Below are 18,493 nucleotides of genomic sequence, written 5' to 3' on the forward strand. Positions count from 1 at the left end.
GACAACAGGTGACTGAAGATGCTCGAATTAGAACAATTTGCCAAATGGAAAACACTGCTGCCCTCCATCCTTTCCTTACCCCTCTCAATGGCAGCAGGGAGTTGCTCAGGATGTTCTCAGATGTCTCTGCTGGCACAGGGGTCAGGTACAGAAGGGTTTGCACAGATCTCACAGATGTAGGATGGAGGATTTGAGTCCGTGTGGGAGCTGTAAACACTGAAAGCCCTGATAGCAAATAGATATTAAAAATAGTTACTGCTCTGTTGTGTTACAGGATGTGCACATGGATGCTCCTGTACCTGCCTGGGGCATCAGGACTGGGCTTACAGCTCTTCTGCAAGGCATTAATGATAAGGATACAATTCCCTCCTTCCCCCAAACTACAGCCTGTCTGTTTAGGCAAGGAATTGCTTCAACACAATAAGCAAATCACCTGGGCAGCCAAATTAAAATCCCTCACTGTGTTCGTGCAGCAGTCTCCCAGCCACATGCTGGCCATTCCGTGGGTTATGGGGACATGAACTTTTTTCATTTCCTCTTTTGCAACAGTTTAAGCAAATCTGAAGTCTTATTTATAACTTCTGTGTTAGGCAAACATGCAATGACTGATCTTCCCACAACTTCTCAGTAACTTGCCACTTGCTGACCTGTTTGATCTCATTTCTTAATTTTGCTGAATGTGTTTCACTGCCAACTGCTTCAGCTGAGCTCAGCACCCCACAAAAAACAACTTATTTCTGTATTTTTCCACCCTAATATACACAAGGATGTCTTCACTGCTGCCATGTTTTACCTGGATACAATTTTATGCAGGTTTTTTTTTCTTTTACTTTCAGCACTCCTTCTGTTTCTAACAAGTCAGACTAAGGCTGTGTGTGCATTTGTGCATGCCCAAGTGCAGGTTAAGAGACCTGGAAGGAGTACTCAGGTTCTCAGCATTGTCCTGTGGTGTATCTAATAACCTTTACCATAAATTAATTTGCCATAAATTAGGCACAAGTCACACCCCTTTGAAAAATGAGCATTTCTGTGTCCTCTCTTCCATCCCCACCTAGGATGAATCAGTGCAGCCATTAATGCAGCCAAGTAAAATCCATGTCCTCCTCCTGGTCCTCCATGGAGGGAACATCCTGGACTCAGGAAGTGGTGACCAGAGCTCCAAGCAAGGGGATGTCAACACCATCACAACTGTGTTTGACACGGTGATGAGGGTGCATTACCCAGCTGCTCTGGGACACATTGCCATCAAACTTGTCCCTTGTCCAGCCATCTGCTCTGAAGCATTTTCCCTGGTGTCCAGGTAAGTTGATGCTGTTTTATCATGGAGTGGGGGTGTTTTGGGAGTTTGTTTTGTTTTGTTTGTTTCCTGAGGTGTTCTGCATGTAGCACTGGGAGCTCGGACCATGCTTTGGGAATGCATTTATTAATGTACCAGCCAGGCATTCAATCTCGATTTCATACTTAGCTGAGGTGAATGCAGTAATCATGCAGCACAAGTTCTGAGATTGATTTATTCTAATTAATCCAATAAATACTAAGGATTTAATTCCTTGTCTGGAGGTTGTTCTGTCAGTGTAAGTATGTTGTCCTTGAAGATTTACGTTTGATGGGAGGGAAAGATTTATTAAGCTCTCACCCATTTACAGAGGAATAAATGGCCTTTCTGTCTTGAGGCTTTTTTTTATGAACCACAACACTTGACTGTGCTGCCTGCAAGTTGTTTTCCCCATGTTCCCACTGTCTCTTGCCTTCTGCAGCCTCAGCCCATACAGTTATGACGAGGGCTGCCTGTCCAACAGCCAGGATCACATTCCCCTCGCCGCGCTCCCCCTGCTCGCCACGTCCTCCCCGCAGTACCAGGAAGCCGTGGCCACTGTCATTGTCAGAGCCAACCAGGCCTACAGTGAGTTCATCAAATCCCAGGAGGGCACCTCCTTCAATGGCCAGGTGAGCCAGGGGCTGCTCAGGCCACAGCCAGAGCAAGAACAAGGGAAGCAATTTCCTTCTGAAACTCTCTTTGCCATAAATCTCTCAGGAGGGATGGGAATATGACAGTGCTGGGCTGCAATAAGGAAGTGCTGTGCTTTCCATTCCTTTCTTTCTGAGAGGGAGAGATTATTGCTTGTGTGCTGTCCTGGACCTTTGGGATTTGAAGCAAAGCCTGAGTTTTGTGTTCAGAAATGTTCAGAAATGAAGCTCCAAAGCTGTGAAGTTCATCAGGTTGCAGTGTGACACACCTTGCCCGAGCAGGAATGTTGCCTTTGTTACTAAACAAGGTCTCGTCCCCATTGCAAACCAAGGCTGTTTAAGCATTCCTGGCTTTAAAGGACCTTCAGCAGCTCGTGCTGGAGCTGTACACCCATGGGTTTATTTTGTGAGGCTGTGCAGCTGCTGCACCTCATAAAGAGCACAACTGAGCCTCACACCTCTGAGCAAAGTGACCCCCCAGCCCCACAAGGGCAGGCATTAGAGGAGCTGTCACACTGCTCTGCTGTCATGTGGTTTATTCACTCTGAGCTTCTTCCCAGCCCTCTCCTGCCCAGGGATCTTGGTGCTTTACTGTGCCTGTCTGCTCATACGCTTGGAGGCAGAGCACTCTTACCCCTTGGGATACAAATGGGCAGAAGCTTCCCTGAGGTAGCACAGGCAGCTGGCAAGGGGGATCCAGCTTGGCTTCTGCAGTTAGCACCAGGATCAGGGCTCTGTGTTGCTGTCCTGTTGCTCCAGTTGGCTGGTGGGGACAGCCAGGACAGCTGAGCTGTGTGAGAGAATGGGAGTCTGCAGGCAGTGATGGATTTCACTGGCTGAGCAGTTTTACTGATGGAGGCACTGAGCATCCTGTCACTCCAGCTTGTCCAGCTGTGATCCAGCTCTCTGTCCAACTGTTAGTTCTGAACTGAAGTCAAGGGGCTTCTTCTCTTAATTTCCTTTTTATTCCTCCTCCCTGTCCTCCCTGCTTCTGTTTCCTGTCTCAGGTCTGCTTGGTAGGGGACTGTGTTGGGGGGATCCTGGGATTTGATGCCTTATGCTACAGCAACCAGACGGTGTCCGAGAGCCAGAACAGCAGCCGGCGAGGGAGCGTGGTGAGTGTCCAGGTAAGGCTGACCCCCAGCTCCTCCACAGGGCCTGCTTTGGGTGAGGATCGCCTGAAACAGCAAAGACTCTGCTCCTTATCAGTGGCAGACATATCCTAAGGTGCATATGGGTGTCAGTTTGGGTGTGTTTGCTCTAAACAGGGGTGTTTCACCCCCTGGTGTGAAGCATCACCCACACTTTAGGGACTGATTGGGCCTGAGATTCTGTACTGGCCTCAACTGGATCTTGGGGTAAATGGGGAAGGGAGGGAGAGGAGGGAGGTGTTACCATGTGGGTGTATTCTTAATTCAGCTAAATCCATCCATTTCAAATCCCAGGATACCGACCTTCTGTCTCCTGGGATAACGGTGAACAACAGCCACTGTTCCAGTGGCTCTAATCTGGAAGCCAGCAGACACCTCAGCAGGAGCAACATTGATATTCCTCGTAGCAATGGAGAAGATCCAAAGAAGCAGCTGCCACGAAAAAGGAGTGATTCATCCACCTATGAGCTGGACACGATAAAGCAGCATCAAGCCTTTCTTTCAAGGTAAGATTTAAGATTTGGAAGGAGCAGATCCAGCGGTGTCCTGGAGCTGGGGGTGGTGTATCTGTGGAACCTGAGTGTTGCTTTGTCATCCTGTGATAAGCAAGGTGTAGGAAAACAATTTAGATTAGAGAGTTATCGATTTTGGTGTGTTATATATGCAAAAAAACCCCAAAACATTAACAGCTTTCTTGCTGAGTGGCACTGAGAGAATCCAGCTTCGCTACTGCATCAGTGGTGCAATGGCAAGAAGCCCTTTGAGCTGTTGTGTGACAGCCAAGGCAGTCAGGGAGCTGCTGCTCTGCTGTGCTCCAAGTGTGGGATGGAGGTCAGAAAGCAAATGGAGAAATCGTGTAAGGGAACTCAGTGAAGCAGAACTGGGAACCCAGTGTGGTATTAATTTTATAGCATCTCTGAAACCTGATTTTGAGTTATTCTGTCCCCTGCCATGGCTGCTTCATTGCACCAAGGACATGTTTCAAATTTGTTGCTCACTGTTGAAGCCCCCAGTATCACATTTTTAACCTTTTTCAAATGGACATTCAGAAATGTGTCTGTTAACATAACCCATGGAATTTTCACAGCAGTCTGCCCATGGCCTCTGGTCATTCAGGGATTATTTCTGTAAATCCAGAGGATTTTTCTGACTGAATCTTCTTCTTCAGCCTCTGGAACTGGACAGCCCAGAGCTTTTTCTCCTGCAGGCCTGGAGGAACTGCAGTAAATATGCTCTTAATCCCTCTTCTCTCATGTCCAAGAACTGGGGAGCAGTGTCCCCCACAGCAAACCCCATTACCTGCATTGCAGCTGCATCCAAGTTCCTCTTGCCCTGTGCTGAAGGCTTCCCTGCTTTTCTCCCCCTCCATCACTACTTGGAGTCATTGTTTTAGCCAGGGGGTTTGTGTTGTCCTGCCATGTCAGGGCCCTTTGGTAAATGATTTATGGGAGAGAGAAGGTATCGAAGTGAATGTTGGTGGTGCACAGAGATAGGATATTCAGAAAGACAGCTGCATTTACAAATCCCCAGTGAGGTTCTTGGCTATTTCCAGCAGGTTAATAAAAGGCAATCAGGCTCTTGTTCTTGCCTTCTCAAAACAGTCTCCCGTATTACAGGGAAAATATGAGTTGTGCAAAAATGTGCTGATTTTCCTCCTTGTTATTGACCTCAGGGGCACAGACTCAGTTAAGGAAATCAGGCAGGCATCTTGATGCATTTTTGCACCTATTTTAGAATAAGTGCTGGGCCTGATGTGGATAATGGATTGCTCATTTTGTTGTTCCAAATAGCTTTGTGCTGGTCCTTCCTGTTCCATCTCTGAAGGGCTCTGCCTGCACCCAACGTGCAGCACTTGTGACTCCCTGGCAAGAGCTGTCGTGATTCAGTGGGGTGACAGATTTGTGCATCTTCACTTCTTAAGAGTTTTATGTGTTTTTAAACCTCCCTTTAGACCTTGGGCTAAAAATTAGTCTCTTCCCAGAGCTCAAAACCAGGATTCCCTCAGGGAAAGGGGCAGGTTGGAGCTGCGGTAGGAGCTCTCTCTGCATGTCTCTCACTCAGCTCTGTGGGGCAGGGGAAGCTGGGGAGCAGGGATTCACCTCATCCATGGTGCAGGAGAGGCTGTGGAGCATGGATTCAGCTCCTCCCTGGTGCAGGAGAGGCTGGGAAGCAGGAATTCACCTCGTCCCTGGGGCAGAGGAGGCTGGGGAGCAGGGATCCGCTCGTCCCCCCCTGCACGTCGGCAGAACATCGCTCTCACACCCATCCCTGGACCTTGTTCTCCCAGCCAGCCCCAGCAGAACGCCCACTGGCCTCTGCCATCAAGGAATGATTTTCCCCATGATTTTTCCCATGATTTTTCTTCAAGCCAAGCCCTGGTGTGACGTGGCTTCGAGCAGGAGGTTGGCAGAACAGAGCCAGGTTTCCCTCCAGGGCTCGGCAGACGGGCAGCCTGGCTCACAGGGACCTTTCTGTCCGTGCCCACTGCAGATTTCAGCCTGTGCCAAAGACTCTCATTTTTATTCATGTATCAGACCTACCCACTTCTCTGGGATAATGCCCAGCAAGCCAGAGCAGCATCTGGAGAGTACAATCACACATTTATTTTTAAATTCAGTCCTTCTGCACAACTACATTATTTCTGGCTGTGCTGTACTTGTATTATTGTAAATGAGTTGATTTGCTTCTGAAATCCATAAGCTCTTGTTTAATTAATGCACACAGTACATCTGCTGCTCTTTAAAGGGAGAACAGGGCACTGCAGGTTGCTTGGAGCATGACAGATCCAGAGTTCCCCTTGGCTCTCATTTCCTTTGATTGCTGAAAAGGCAATTCCAAGTTCCCGGCAGAAGGAGTGAAGATGCCCAAATTGCTCCGTGCTGTGCCTGCTCTGCTTCCTCCCTTGCCCAGGAAGAGATGCTGTGGGAAGCTGTGTGGAATACACCAAACAGCCCCTGCACCCACCCTGCCATGGGGGTAGCTTTTCCTCAGGAATCCCATGGCTGTCACCCTGCCTTCAGTGAAACTGAGCGTGTTCTAAATGGCTTTGCATTCCTCACACACAGCAAACTCCTGTGTTGCATCTTGTTAGCTAAAGCAATTGTAGCTCCACCAAAGGTGGCTTGTTCTCAGAGCTGTTTCAGGGCTCTGCAGCCTCGTTTGCATCACAGAAACAGGAACAGGCTCGTTTGAGCTGTCACTGCTGTAACCTCCTGTTCCTCCCGTTTTGACACCGCTGTTTTGACTCCCCGTGATGTGTGTGTGTGTCTGGCATAAGTAACTGATCATTCCCTGGCTGGGAAACAGGAGAGCAGAGCTGTGCCTGTGTGCAGCCCCAGAGGGAACACAGCAGGAGCAGGAGGAGCTTCAGCATCCTCTGGGAACGGCGTTCAGCACTGGAGCTGTCACTGGGATTATTCCTTATTTGCCATGGCAGGAAAGCAAAGTCTGCCTGAAAGCAGGTTATCTTCCCCAAAAGTGTGAGCATTGCAGCTGCTCCAGGGCTGTGGCTGTGTCTGAGGGCTCTGTGAGCTACTGCTCTGTGCTGAGGATGGTGGAGCAGCCCTGTTTGGGGACCACAGCAGTGCTGTCCTCAGCAGTAGCCTTGATGAGCCAGAGCTGTTGCACATGAGGATGTGACAAGTACTGGTCACCACCAGAGGTTTTGTTTTGGGGCCACAGAACCGGCAGGAGACTGTTGGATCTGCAGCATTCCCAACTCCAGGCCAGTAAACCCTTTATCCAACCCATCTCTTATGATATCCATTTCTCCTTCATGTTTTATAGAACCTGTTCTGATGCTTTTTTAAGTGTTTGCAAACACCCTCTTAAGGCACTGCTGGTACTGCCTTCAACTCTACTTCTACTTACAATGAGATAACCCACTACAGCTGCCACTGGAATTTGCAGCTTTGTGCTTTTGGGTGGGAATAGAAGCATCTCAGAAAGCCTTTTGTGAGCCAGGTTATCAGTGTTACACATCTGTCATTTCACTTTCCCGGATTTACACTGCAGAGAAGCAGCTCTCCCTAACATGAGGGTGGATTCCCAGGATTTTCACCTAAGCAATCCTGCTGCTTCTTCTTCAGTATCCAGAGAAAATGTGAATTTAAATCTCTGTATTAAACCGGTTTATTGCCCAGCCTGCACAAGACAGAGGTGGAATTTTGCAAACAGATTTGGCACCTGACAGAGGGAGGAAAAGCTGGACATGTTCTGTGATTTTGACCCTTAAAGAAGAAACATTTTGAGGAGATGGTGTGTAAATGAACTCACCTGAAGCTTGGATTTGTACATTTAAATGATGCCAGAGCAGTGGGGTCACTGTGGGTTGATTAGCACAGTTCATTCACTGAAGAGATAGAAATTATATCCACTGTCAGTCACTAATCCAGGCTTTAATTATGAAAACACGGTGAGGATTTAGTTCAGACTTTATTTTCTTTCCTTGTCCCAGTTTACATTCTAGTGTCCTGAGAAACGACCCCACATCCAGGAGATCCAGCAGCTCCACGATGCTGGATGGAGGAAATATTGGCAAGTTTGACTTTGAGATCACAGACTTCTTCCTCTTTGGGTCTCCCCTGGGTCTGGTGCTTGCTCTGAGGAAAACTGTAATTCCAGCTCTTGACAGTAAGTCCTGGTGCCAGCTGCTCCCTTGGTGGGTGGGGTGAGCACCTCCTGCTGCACTTGCAGGGGTCTGGTTAAACCCAAACATTTCTGTATCGTGTCTATTGCACTGTAAAGAAGCAGATCTCCCTGTGCTCTGTGCACCACTGGTGATACCACTTACAAACAGGAAAAGCACGGGGCAGTTCTTGAGTCTGTAAACATTGTAATAAATTGTTTCAGTTGACTAAACTAGGAGATGAGAGAGTGATAAATGATAAATCTTTTGCAATTTTGTAACCTGACAGTTGTCATTTTTCAAGACAAATATTTACAATATTCTAACAAGCGATATTTTGATGCTTGAGGGATTTTTTTCTTTATCTTTTCAGTCTTTCAGCTCAGACCAGCTTGTCAGCAGGTCTATAACCTGTTCCACCCTGCAGACCCATCTGCTTCACGCCTGGAGCCTCTTTTGGAGAGGAAGTTTTACCTTTTGCCCCCCTTCAATATCCCCCGGTACCAGAGGTTCCCGCTGGGCGATGGCAACTCCGCAGTTCTGGGTGAGTCCCTCTGGATCCACATGAGCTGTTAAAGGGTTACAGGTTACATGAAGTTACCAACACAAGTGGAAATGGTGAGAAGGAGAACTGGCCCTGCAGCATTAGCTTGTTCCTGATTTACCAGCAAAGGAATTTTCTTGCAGAGAAATCAGTGCCTTGTGTCCTGTGTGCCCTCTGTTTGTCACACAAGGGCCTCCAGCTGCTGAGGGTCATGAGGTGGGGACCTCTCTGTAAAGGCTTCTGTTTTACACCCAGACTGGTGCTTGTGATGGAGTGTGAATGAAACACAACTGAGTTGGCAGAATTTAGGACTTGGAGGGCCAGAAAAGACTGGAGGGAGCAGAGTCTACAGTGAGATGATGAGATGATTTACTTGTTTGCATCCCCTTTGTCCAATATTTGAATCACGCAGGACTAAATGAGAAGATTGTATAACTAGAGCTGAATAGTTCTGGTGATCCCCTCTGCATCATTTTAAAGTTGAAAGTCCAAAGAAGTGGCCTTCTATATGTTCAGTGTCTTCAAGTATTGTAATTGCTCAGTCTAGGGCCTGATTTTTTAGATGGGCACAAACTAAACCCCATGTTTAATGAAGTGAATAAAATGCTTTCTGCAGGCCCCACTCACTTGTCAAATTTAGCCAAGATCTTGCTGCAACACTTTTTAAAAATGGATCCACCCACAACTGCATTTGTACCCAGGCCAGTTACAACAGCTCAGGGAATCTATAGCAACTTGAAGAGCAATTTGCTTTTTGGGTGTATTCTAGGTCTCAGCTGCAAGGGGCTTATTACAAAAAAATGCAGCTGAACACCTTACCTTCTTTCTCTTAAATACATTCCAGAGCCCCTGTTGTCACTGAACCCAGAGGTAGAGGCCCCATTGACACTAAACCTGTGTTCTGGTTATCATTGTGGACAGCAGCAGGAATATTAGAGCCTCCCTGACCTCTGAGTTGGCTGTGTTTGGAGAGACACTTGCTATGCAGTGAAGTTAAACAGCAATTAGCTCTCCTATGAGAAGGGCAGAGTGGTGGCAAAACCTCCAGGTCTGAGCCTTGTTATTTTAAGAGATACTGCTCTGCCTTCATGAATAAAACTGACAAAAAACAACTTTAAATTCTCTTTTTCCTGTAAGACAAAGCCTCTTCATTTGCTTATCAGAAAGTAACAGGCCATTCCTTTCCATTAGAGTCCGTGTTGTGATGGACACATTACCCAGAAGGGCTAACCATGATTCACCAAGCTGCTCCAGAAGTTGGTGCTCACTGGAGGGCACTCCAGAAAAGTTAATTGCTGCTATAATTAAGCTGTATGTTTTGCAGATCACGTCAAATTCAGGTGCTCAGTTATAATTGGTTTTGTACAAAACCTTGTGTAACGCTGCTTGTGCACATCTCCTCATGCAGGCAGCTTTTTTGGGAGCCCACAATTCAGAAAGCCTCTCAGGCTGGTTTTCCCCCATTTTCCCATCTGGACTAAATGCTGGTCCCTGTTTCATTTCAACGAATTTGCAGGGTAAAATCAAACTCACATCCCTGCTTACTCCTGTGCTTTGCACTGTGTAGGCTGTGAGTCTGATTCCTCCCTTACAGCATATTTTTTTCCTCTCATAGTAAAAGATATTTCTCTGGATCTGCTGTGTATTTCTGGATTTGGCTTAGAAGGGGGTGAAGATGCCTCCCTTTTGTTGTTGAAATGCCATCGTTGTGTTCTCCTCTGCTCCCAGTTAATCTCTGATGTTGGTCTGTTTGGAAATCACCCATTTTGTTTCTTTTACTCTATTTGAAGGTTGTCTGTTCATTGAAGACTCATAATTAAGTGCTGGGGTGTAACTGTTTGTATGTTTAACACTTTGTGGCCGCATGTCTGTTGTTCTTTGTCCTTCTGTTATGTTTTTTTTTTCCCCATCTGCTTCTAGTTGAGACAATCCAGAACAATCCCATCCTCCTCATGGAAAGTAGCCCTCTGGGTGCTCTCCAGCACCAGGACAGCTTCATGGAAACAAGTATCCCTGTTCCTGTACTGAATTGGCAAGATGTTTCCAATAAAAGTGCTGGTTGTGCTGAGTGTGTGTAATCTACACTTTTGTATTGTCTGTGGTGTTGGGTTCTTGGGGTCCTTTTTTGGAGATCACACTGTTGCCTCCTGGAGTTGAAACCTTTGTGCCGTGTCTCAGGCTGTGCCACACACAAAATCACCACTGGGGATCACACCTGGCTCTGGGAGAGCCTCTGTGGAAAAAGGCTTGGGGTTATAAATTCTGTCCCATTCTGGAGCTGATGCTGGAGGGGAGCTGCTGCCTTGCATGGGCTGCTTTGCTCTGTGCTGCTGGAAAGAGCCTTTGGCAGAGACAGCCCCTGCTGGCCCTGCTCCTGTGCTGCTCACCGAGGGCAGGATCCCTTGGGAAAGGCTTTCCTGCAGCCACCATGCCCAGAGCTCCACTTGATGTCCACGTCACCCCAGATTTTGTCCCTTTGGCCATTTCCTGTTTGGACACTCGTGGCTCTGCTGAGCACAGCACTGAGGCTTTCAGACCCCAGGGTGGCTCTGCGTGTTGGTTATTTAAATTCATTTCTCGTCTCCCGCCTTAAAAGCAAAGTTTGATGCGTTTGTTTTGCCTTATTTTCCACCATCAATGCTGCATGGCCTCATTTATTCTGATTGTGGCTGGTGCTACATCTGCAATTTTGATGAGATTTGCCTTTGTTTTGGTTTTCTTCTTCCCCGCGTGTCTCACTTTGCCCATTCTCATTCCTTTCTCGGTGTTTTGCATTGAGAGCTGGGTTCTGCTGCCCTCTTTGTCTTTAACAAGCTGACCCTCACTGTCCCTGAGCAGTCTGGGCTCTTATGTGGTCATACAGGATGGCAACATTGCTGAGTTTTCCCAGTGGTCTCTCCTCTGTCTCCTGGAGCTGGAGAGGATTTTTAGGTGTGCAGTTGCTGTGTTGCCTGTGCTGTGAGGTTCTGTGGTAAAGCAGAGGGAAAGGATCTGGTACTATTAATTAACCACTTTGGAGGTGCCTGGTGAATGCCATTTCCCTGTGAGCTGATACTGCCTGTGGTCAGAACAGAGCTTGTAGAAGCATCCCTTGCCTGTGCCAAATTCAGTGGTCTTTAAAGTCCCTTCCAACCCAAACCATTACAGGATTCTATGATTTTCTGCTTTATACATTGTGAGTCAAGACCACAATGTGTCCAAATGGTTCTTGATGTGAGTGCAGCAATCCCAATTCAGCCACTGGACTGCAGGAGGTTTCCAAAGTCACCAAAATGTGTGGACAGCAGAAATCTGTTGCTCTTGATCTCAGGGTAGTGACTGCAGAGTGCCCAGCACTGTCCAGTGATTCCAGGGCAAGCAGGGCCTGTCTGGCTTTTCTGTGGTTTTTAATCTTTTTGTTTTTATTGACCTTTACATATTTTTTGATGGCTTTCAATATTTCCCTCTTTGGTGCAATAGCTCAGTCTCCAAATATCACATACCAAAATCTGTCTTTCAGGTACCCCAAGGACTTACCTGATAGGATGGCTCAGGGCTGTTCCCTTATAAGAACATTGATAAATGAATCCAAAAGTGAAAGAGCACAGCACCAAAATGAGTATTAAAGATTGTAGGTAGGCCAAAACAAAAAAAGTGATTTGGCTTCCCATGTCCACTCCCCTTGGAGTGCAGTTAAACCTTGGGCCATGGCATGGGTTGTGCCATGTGGCTTTGCTGGGAGGGTGCTCAGGGCACTGCTCAGGCTCCTCTTCCTCACTCTGGTCCCGTGGCCCTGAGTCACAGGACAAAGTGCAGTGAACAAGGGCACCTCTGTCCTCACTGAGTGACAGAGGAACAGCTCACCTTGATAAAGGTCTTGCTGCTGGACCTTCTGGCTTCACTCTGGGCTTGCCTGGAGAACTCCCTGTGGCTGTCAGGACCTGAGCTGTGCCTGGGGCTGCATCTCTGGGGTGCAGGAGGCTTCCATGGCTCCTGTTGGGGACACCTGGCTGCAGGTGCTGGGGTCTGTCTGTGACATCCCACCCTGGTCACCACAGTCCCCAGGAAAGCCCCCTTGGTTTCAGAATTGCTGCTCAAGAGACACGATGCAGAGAATACACAAATTCAGGAAATAGGTTGTTAGCTTTGTGGGTTTTTTCTGCAAGTCAGGTCTCAGGATTTTCTTTGGAAGTTGCTGTCACTGCAGCTTTGGTGTGGAGGAAGCTTTTCTGAGTGGGTTGCAATGCATAAAACAGGTTTTTCTCCACATTTCCCGCCCTGCCTTTTCCTGGCCTTTGTTTTTCTCAGAAACTGCCCTTTCTCAGGGACAGAGGGTGTGTGGCTTGGGAAAGGGAGAAGCACCTGAGTGGGCAGGAGCAGGGGAGTGCTGCTGTCCAGTGGCACCTTGTCCCCTGCAGGGCAGACACCAACGCTGGCAGTGCTGAACTGAGCTGTTCAGCAATGCTGAAACACCTCAGGCTTTAACAGGAGTGGGAATTGCTCCTCTGGTGACACCAGGATGGGGCTGGAAGGGCTGCTGAGGTTGGGTGCTTTCGCTGCAAATTCGTTATATTCCAAAATCCCTGGTCAGCCCAGGAAAACAAGATTGGCTAAAAAAGAGCAGGCCCAGAATCTCACTGTTTCTTCCTTTATTCACTTTCTGTGTTCTCAAAACGGAGTTGAAGTTCAGGCAGAGCAAAGTGAAGATGGACTAATGGAGTCAAAGCTGGACTCCCACCCCAGGCAGGCCATGTTGGGCCCAGCCTTTTCTCCTGTAGCACTCTTGAACTTGTCTTCCTAATTCAAGCCACAGGTGCTTTAGGCTAAAGCAGAAGAAGAAGTTCAGGTTTCTCTGGTGGTCAAACCTGAATCTGGCATTTTTCCTGACACAGACAAAGCCAAATCTCTCCTCGTATCTGAGGAGGTTCAGGGAAGGTGATGATCATCACCTGTGTTGGGGCACCCATTTGGTGACACAAGAGCAGGAGCATCTCATAGACAAGAGAATGGAGAGGGAGGGTGATCAGAGAGGGTTGTCCCAGGTCCCCCAGCAAAGGGAATGAGACCCTTCACCCTTGAGACCTCTGTGGGGTTCAGTGCAGCTCCTGTTTTCCACTGGGATTGCCTCTTCTTGCTCATGCTGGTGTTTTGTGCAGTCAGAAAGCAGCCCTGGCCTGGTGGGACCAGCTGCTTTGTGGATCCTGGTCACAGCCTTGACAGGCAGCAGCTCAAGGCAAGGTGGAAAGAGGGGGAAAGTGCTGAGAAAGTGATGCTGCCGAGGGCCTTTCAGGCACAACATGGGCTGTGTGTGCAGCTCATCATCAGGTCAGGCTCCTGCTAAGGCTCAGATCTCACAGTCCACAAAGCTTTTACACAGAGCAGCTTGTGGCCTGATTTTCCCTGCAGAGAACAGAACTCTTTTACTGACACTTAGCCACACATTTTCTGCTTCATACATTCCCTCTCCCTGGGCTGCAGCAGGATTTGTGTGGGCACAGACGCTGCTGCTGCGAATGGAGGGATTGGAGGGAGAAAATCAGTAGCCCCAAGCAAAAAAAGATTGATATTAAAATAAACCAATTGCTAAAACAACGCCCCGTGTCAGCCGTGTGCCAGGATTAAACCCAGGGATAACTAAACAGGCTGGAATAGGTGGAGGGTGTTGATGTGTGGGAGTAATGTGCTCACATTCCTTGTGATATCTCCTGCCTGATGCCTGGGAATAAAGTCAGGTGCTGCTCCTCAAGTGCAGCAGAGATGGGCAACCTTAAACCCATAATGAATTGCTTTGCTTTTGCATGTTAGTGCCACGCTGGTGCTGCCTGCTGCGAGCACCTGCTGTTGGCATTACAAACCTCTGCCCTGCAGGAGCTGGGGATATCCCACTTAACTGGGCCCCACAGCATCCCCAGAGGGGTGGGTGCTCTTGGAGCTGTTCAGAGACAAAACTGAAATGCAGAGATTTTAACGTGGCTTTCAGCATCTCTCGTTTTGCCACTCCTGAGTGTTTGAGGTCCTTTTCCCTCCCATCCATATGTAAGGTCCATGTGAGCATGATTTTAAACCCTCCTTTTTGTATTTATGTACTGAGGCGTTCGGCCTAACTTGGTAAACCTCAGGTTGGGATTTAAAAATCCAGACCTGCATGTTGTACCAAAAAAAGCTCTGTTTTCATAGAGCCTGAGTACTCCCTGATCTGCTGACTCTGATGGGAGATACGAGTGCTCAGCACCAGACTCCCTTCAGGAGCCCTTTCTCCAGATTAATGAGTGCTGGCTGTGTCCTTCAGCAGTAAAATACAAGTCCAAATTTAGTCCCTGCCAGGCATGAAGATGTTTTCTTGATTTTTGCTTTTTAATAATGCTTCTATCTTGGAGACATTCATTTAAATTTAAATATCTCAAGAAAACAAATACCTCTTTGGAAGGTTGTTGTTTTGGTTTTTTTTTCTTACCTTGGTTATCTTGTCTTGATGTGAATGTATAAAATTGTGTATATTCACATCTGTATGTATGACACATGCTTGTTATTGCTGCTTGAATAAGTCTGCCTGGGTTTTTCTTTGGATCTGATTTTTGAGCTTCTTACTTTGCTTCTCTCAATCAAAGACTGCTCCTCCAGCCACATGTCTCTGCCTGCTGTGCTATTTGCTTTCTTTTCTAACCAGAGCTCCAATGAAATGTGGGGTGTTTCTGTTTCATTCCAATCAGCTCTGAGAGGTTTTTGCACCCACCAGCTTTGTTTGCCTCCTTCCTCCTCCCCCCACCGAGTTCATCTTGCCCAGCCTCTGTCTGTTGGTCTAATATTTTGATTTCCCTGTTTCAACTTTGTAGCAGATGTTGTTCAGTCTCATGGTGCCGTCTTCGTGGAAAACGCGTCCCTGTCCACCCCCATTTCAGCCCCTCAGTTCAGGGGCTTCCGGAGAGCCAGTGAGATCAGCATTGCCAGCCAGGTCTCAGGAATGGCAGACAGTTACACTGCTTCCAACATAGCCAACAGTAAGTGTTGCACCCCTCCGAGGCTCTGCTCTGCTCTGCGCTCAGAGCTTCTGTCCGTCCGTCTGTCCGGGGGGTGCTTCCCAGCCGTGACCAAAAGCTTGGAATTATTCTGGTTCTGCCACACTCAGTGCCCTGTGTTGCCACATCCCCTGCAGGAACAGGGGGTGTGGTTGATGGCCACGGCTGCGTTGTGCATGTTGGACCTTGCTGGTGATGAATTGTTAAAGCAAAGATGGTAACTGTGACTCTGAGCTGTGTGTGGTGAGGGCTAATCCAGAGGGATGTGGCTGTGCTGCCATGGTAAGTCGTGCAGAACTGCTCAGGATCAGCACTTGAGACCAGATGGGTAATGCAGGATGTGGCTCAATGCAGATCCCTCAAATGTGGCTCACAAAAGCAGGGATGAGTAAATCCCTCTGTAACGCTGAAAGGCAAGGACAGGTTGGTTCAGAACAGAACATTTATTACTTTGCATTAGAGATTCAGCTCTTCTGCAGCCTGCAGGGCAGCTCCCAGTCACTTATGACCAATTTCCCAGAGCTGAATGAGGAGTAAAAGGGATTTTTTATTCATTATTTTTCCCAAGACCTGTATAACTTCCTAACTAATACAGTGGAGAAGAACAAACTTTGTTAAGTGGAGAAGAGCAGACTTTATTAATGGCTCAGCCCCTTCTTTGTTTCAGCTCAGGTATGAGATAAACGCTGTGTCCTCATGGGTCTCTGGTAACTCAGATCAAAAAAAGGCTGAAAACTCAAAAAAACCACCCCAAAAACCACCAAAAAAAACCAAAACAAAAACTAAAACCCATGCATATGAGGAAATTTTCAGCCCAAACTCTATTCTCAGAAGGTCTCAAACATTTAGAGATACATTCCTGGCACGAGTTGTGAATTACTCACTCCATCATTAATTGCTAAGGTTAATAATGCTCCCGGAGGCAGGTATGAGTTGTTGAAGGTCTGTGGGCGCTGCTCAGGGGCTGCTGTAACCTCCTGCCCTGTTTGAGGCAACACTCAGCAGCAGAACTAAAATACCTTCTCTGACAAATGAGGTTTTCCTGCTCAAAGTGTGTCCAGGAGCCGACACCGCACTCCCCACGTGCATCCTTTACTTGTCCTGACATCCTGCCAAGCACTGTTAAATGGGAATCTGCTTGGGAAGCAGCTCCTGGGGGAGAAGGTGTTTGTTTTGTGCTGCTTTCCCACCCACAGGGAGCTGCTGGGCTGGCACACAGGGGTGGTTCTTGGGGAGGTGTTTGTGCCAGGGTGATGCCCCGAGGCTGGTGTGTCCTCAGAGAGATCTTGTCCCGTGCTGCAGCAGGGTTGGGTCACACAACACTCACCTCTGCTTTCCCCATGCTCTCCCCCGTTGTGCAGCTTCTGCTTTGTGTAATTTATTCCTGCACACAGCCATCAAAGCCTGTTCCTGAGATCAGGGAGGAAGAGTCTTCCCTCAGCTCCGAGTGTCCCCCAAGCTCCGGCTCTGCCTTTGCTGCTCCTGCTCTCAGCCTGGGTGGTGTGAACGTGGAGCCGTGGCACTGAGGGCTGGATGTGATCTGTGCTTATCCCCAGGGAGAGCTGGAGGAAGGTTGGAGGGGCACTGCAAAACCACAGCTCCCTCCCAGGAGCCTCCCTAGGGGTGCAGCTCCCCTGGTACCGTGAGTTTGTGGAGGATGAAATCAGTGTGTGCCATAACAATGAGTGATTTCTGCTTTTTTTTATATATATTTTTATTTTTCCTTTTAGAAACCAAACACCACCTTAATCATTGTAGGGGGTTTAGCCTTCTGTCCCAACTTGCCCTCCCTCACAAATCCCCTACCCAAACCTCGTTCAGGAGGCGTAGGCAGCACAAACACACAGTCCCTGCCAAGGGAAGGAAGCTCCAAGGGCCGCGGAGCCGCGCTGCAGGCTGTGCTCTTCGGATACCAGAGCTGGACATCAAGACAGGTATTCTGGAGAGATCCACTCCTGTCAGCCTCCTCTCTCATTTGGTAGTCACAGAACTTCACCACAGATCTCTGCGCTTCACACTGAGGCACTTGCAGTTTCTGATTGCATCTTAACAAGCATTTCTGTCACTTTGCCCTGAAGATCCATCATAACACAGCTAACAACTTGGCAGGAGCAGGAATTCGGGGAAGAGTTGAGGGGACAACGCTTCTGCCTCCACCACTGTCTTCTGAGCATGGAAGAGTCAATCCTGTCTGCTTCCTGTGCAGAATCTGAAATTACCCAAGCTGGGGACTTGCATGAGAAATGAAAGTTGGGACATGACCAGGAGCTGTCAGTTTGGAAGGCAGGGAATCAGAAGTGGCTGCGAGGAGGTGCCTGTGAGCTCTGGAAAAGCCACATTGATGTGTCCAACCTTGCTCCTCCTTCCCATGGCTCTTCAGAAAAGTGGGGACTATCAGGGTGAGAGTGACCTGGCACCTGGCACAGCCAGGGCTGGGCCATGGGGATGTGCTGAATCCACATCCCTCTGCTTTTGCTGTGGTGGGAGCTCTGTGCAGGTCTCTGGAAGGAGCTGGTGGATCCATCTTTTCAGTTCAGCATCTGTGCTCATCACCAGCCAGATTTCCCTTTGCAGAAGGGTGTGTTGGATTGTACCTTAAACCTGGCAGCTTTCCTGGAAGTCCTTAAAAAGGGAACATTGTCACAGAGACAAACCAAGCTTGAGGAAGCCCTTGTCAAAGCCCCAGCTTGCATCCTGCATGCAAACACAAACAAAATTCTTCTGCTGCTCTCTTGATCTCCATCTTTTCTTTCCTTGGCTGCTTCTCTGGGCTGGAGTGCACAGGCATTGAGGACTCCTTGCTGATGGGAAAGCAGCCCATGGCTTTGGGGTCTGAGGCTTTGGACTGAGACCTGATTTCCAGGGATTGGGGCAGGACATGTGTGTGGGCAGAGCTCAGGGCAGTTGAGGTGTGGGGGTGAAGGGTGGCTGTCGGACACCTGCCTGTGAGTTGTTGGGCTCCCTGAGGGAGAACTTGTCTGTTTTGCTTGTATCCCTGTCCCCCATTAAATCCCAGTGTATTTTTCAGTCCCCCATGCAATGAAGTCCCAATACTGCCAGGTACTTGTCTTGTTGTCCCCCACAGAGGCTGTGCCCCTGGGAGGGCTGGGCTGCACATCTCGGTTGCCCAGGAGGGCAATAAGGATTTGTTGGGGACTACCAGTCCCATCATCATGTGCCATATTCCCCGCCTTGTGGTGCCTTTTAG

The 18,493-nt window shown here is 48.3% G+C and overlaps 1 protein-coding gene across 6 annotated transcripts in view; it reads left to right on the plus strand.

Annotated features, from left to right (window-relative positions):
- PITPNM2 (phosphatidylinositol transfer protein membrane associated 2) overlaps positions 1-18,493 on the plus strand; it is a 126,251-nt gene that overhangs the window by 95,456 nt on the left and 12,302 nt on the right. For 4 of the 6 annotated variants that reach the window (XM_054516751.1, XM_036393080.2, XM_054516752.1 and 1 more), the window contains 8 exons: positions 1,056-1,300; positions 1,758-1,947; positions 2,976-3,095; positions 3,414-3,625; positions 7,576-7,751; positions 8,120-8,290; positions 10,211-10,360; positions 15,103-15,267. In XM_054516751.1, the coding sequence (XP_054372726.1) occupies positions 1,056-1,300; positions 1,758-1,947; positions 2,976-3,095; positions 3,414-3,625; positions 7,576-7,751; positions 8,120-8,290; positions 10,211-10,360; positions 15,103-15,267 (1,429 nt within the window). The remainder of the gene's footprint in view (positions 1-1,055; positions 1,301-1,757; positions 1,948-2,975; positions 3,096-3,413; positions 3,626-7,575; positions 7,752-8,119; positions 8,291-10,210; positions 10,361-15,102; positions 15,268-18,493) is intronic. The other 2 variants (XM_036393081.2, XM_036393082.2) reach the window with 2 other exon arrangements.

This window comes from Molothrus ater, chromosome 18, assembly GCF_012460135.2.
Source record: "Molothrus ater isolate BHLD 08-10-18 breed brown headed cowbird chromosome 18, BPBGC_Mater_1.1, whole genome shotgun sequence".
Lineage (NCBI taxonomy): Eukaryota > Metazoa > Chordata > Aves > Passeriformes > Icteridae > Molothrus > Molothrus ater.